Genomic DNA, 2,946 nt, shown 5'->3' on the forward strand with positions numbered 1-2,946 from the left:
GGGAGACAGGATGGGCACAGGGAGACAGGATGGGTGCAGGTAGGCTGGGCGCAGGGAAAGAGGCTGGGTGCAGAGAGGCTGGGCGCAGGGAGACAGGCAGGGTGCAGGGAGACAGGCTGGGTACAGGTAGGCTGGGCGCAGGGAAGGAGGCTGGGTGCAGAGAGGCTGGGCGCAGGGAGGCAGGCAGGGTGCAGGGAGACAGGCTGGGTACAGGTAGGCTGGGCGCAGGGAAAGAGGCTGGGCGCAGGGAGACAGGCTGGGTACAGGTAGGCTGGGCACAGGCAAAGTGGCTGGGTACAAGAAAACAGGCTGGGCGCAGGTAGGGTGGGCGCAGAAAGAGGCCGGCGCAGGGAGACAGGCTGGGCACCAGGAGCCTGAGAAGAGGCAGACTCCGGCAGCAGCAAGAGATCTCTACTTGCCCAGAGGGCCCACGTTCAGAGCCAACCACACTAAGGGGTCACGTGTGGAGGGGACGTGGAGCGGCAGGGTGGGGAAAGGGGCAGAGCAGCTGAGGAAGTCACAAGCACATGCCCCACACCCTGTGATGCTGCTCCTGGTAGTCAGCAAGAGACGTGAAAGGCACCAAGACCTGTATGTCTAGATATGCACAGCAGCTTCCCTACAACAGCCAAATGCTGGAAACCCAAGCGGCCCCGGCTGCTGAGTGGATCCCAAGCCGCTGTGCATGCACACCACGAACACGACTCAGCACTAGGAAGAAACACAACTTAGCAATGGGAAGGAACACGCAGCAACACAGGCACATCTCAAAGACACCACATCGGTGGATAAACCAGACTCTGAGGCTTCCTACTGTGTGATGCCCTCGGCAGGAAAAGCAAAGCCATCTGTCAGAGCAGACAGGCTGCCTGAGCTGTAGAGGCACAAAGGGAAACTCTCAGGGAGGCGCTGGCCAGATTTCGGGGTTGGGGAGGCCACACCCGAGCCTCTGACCAGCAAGCCTGGGACGAGGAAACACAATGACACCTGCAGAGCCGAAAACCCAGCGAGGTCAGACCCTCACGCACCTCCAGCGGCGAGCTGGGCGAGGGCTGGCTGCTCAGCCCAACACACACGGGCGGGGGTGGGCAGTGAACACACCCCCCGCCTGCTGCCGACAGCGCAGCTCATTAGGACACAAACGTGAGAACTTCGGTTTTGTAAAGCTCACCTGTATAACCGACGATCGTAGAGCTAAAAACAAAAAAGGAAAAGTTATTTAATAAATGTGCAATTAATGTGTATATACTAACAAATGTCAAAACAAGAACAAGGAGAAAATGTCAGAAGGCACTGTGCCAGCCAGGAGAGCCGGCTGGAGGGCCAGGGACAGAGGCTCACCTGCTGACGCAGACAGCCTTATTTACCCTCCAGACGGCCCCAGAGATCACCTGGTGGGGAAACTGAGGCACAGAGAGGGCGGTCAGAGCGGGGAGCTAGAGCCACCTGCATTCTGGCCCCAGGTCCAACACAAAACCCACCAGGCAGCCTCTTGGGCAAAAAGTAATTGTGTCAAACAGGGTTCTGACGTCTTTTTTTTCCACGAGACAGCATCTCACTCTGTCGCCAGGCTGGAGTGCAGGGGCGCGATCTTGGCTCACTGCAACCTCCGCCTCCCAGGTTCAAGTGATTCTCCTGCCTCAGCCTCCCAAGTAGCTGGGATTACAGGTGCACCTCCACACCCGGCTAATGTTAGCCAAGCTGGTCTCGATCTCTTGACCTCATGATCTGCCCGCCTCAGCCTCCCAAAATGCTGGGATTACAGGCATGAGCCACCATGCCCAGCCCTGCTGTTTCTTTTTCTTTAAAAGGTCTTAAAAGCCACATTGTGATTACCACTATAACTAAAAGTTTGCCAAAAATTCTACTAAACTCTTTCAAATATATTCTTTAATTCTCACAACTCAAGGAAATAGGTTTTATTACTGCCTATATTTTACAGAGAAAGGGAGCCACGGCTCACAGCCTCCGTGGGGAGGCCACGCTCATGGCCACTGCCCGCACCACCTCCCTGTCTGCACTCTGCAGCCATGCTTGTCTCAGTTAGTGGGGGAGGGCCAGACACCACTTTAAAAGTGAAAATCATAAACAAACAAAGAGGCTTTGCCAAAATCATAAAGCAAGTTAAGGGCAAAAATAGGATACGAATCCGAGAGGTGACTCTTAAAGAATACAAAGCTATTTAAAACGACGGACAGTAAACCATGTAATCCCTTGTGAGTAATTCTGATAGTCTCCTGTAACACCAAGATCCACAGATCATACTTTACCTGTGGGTCACAGAAGCCTTTGAGAGTCTCTAAAATCCCAGAAAAATGAACACACCATCTCTTCAGAGAAATACACAAAATTCTGGTCTACTCTCAGGTGATGCCAGACCCCAGCTGCAGGCGCAAGGCCAGAAACCAGAGGCTTCTGTGCTCGTTCTGTGTGCCCCCAACTCCGTGAAAGCCCGGGACCTGACGCCGCACCCAGCGTCGGCAACACTCCATCCTAGGACTGCAGCCGGGCACCCAGGAGGGAAGCCGCACTCCAGCTGCAGCCAAAATCTCCACCAGCTGCACTGGCTGAATAAGCCTTCCTCAGAGACTGAGGACGTGCTAGAGCGTGCACAGCAAGCCTGCACTCACTTCCCCGCCCAAGGCAACCCCTCGAGGTGGCTGGTCACAAGCCTGATGCCAGAGGAGAGCCGGTTCCCAGCGCAATCACACCCCAGGTCCTCCAGTGGGCCCAGGACTGACGGAGCACAGTGGCCTCGAGGACTGCAGACCTCGCCTGGTGAGGGCAGCAGGCCCTGAGGGGGCAGGCCCTGCAACCCTCCTAAGGGGCCCACCCAGAGGCTGCACACAAACCTGCTGGTGAATCTGCTTCAGGCCCTGCAACGCCTGCTCATCCAGATGGTCCGTGACAGGCCTGCAGAAGTTCAAACACAGCGCTATGGTCACA

At 56.0% G+C, this 2,946-nt stretch overlaps 1 protein-coding gene across 4 annotated transcripts in view; it reads right to left on the reverse strand.

Moving 5' to 3' along the window:
• TBCD (tubulin folding cofactor D) overlaps window positions 1–2,946 on the reverse strand; it is a 196,147-nt gene that overhangs the window by 43,181 nt on the left and 150,020 nt on the right. For all 4 annotated transcript variants that reach the window (XM_017524704.1, XM_017524703.2, XM_037737131.1 and 1 more), the window contains 2 exons: window positions 2,853–2,913; window positions 1,172–1,194 (listed from right to left, as the gene is read on the reverse strand). In XM_017524704.1, the coding sequence (XP_017380193.1) occupies window positions 1,172–1,194; window positions 2,853–2,913 (84 nt within the window). The remainder of the gene's footprint in view (window positions 1–1,171; window positions 1,195–2,852; window positions 2,914–2,946) is intronic.

This window comes from Cebus imitator, unplaced genomic scaffold (assembly GCF_001604975.1).
Source record: "Cebus imitator isolate Cc_AM_T3 unplaced genomic scaffold, Cebus_imitator-1.0 Scaffold36, whole genome shotgun sequence".
NCBI lineage: Eukaryota > Metazoa > Chordata > Mammalia > Primates > Cebidae > Cebus > Cebus imitator.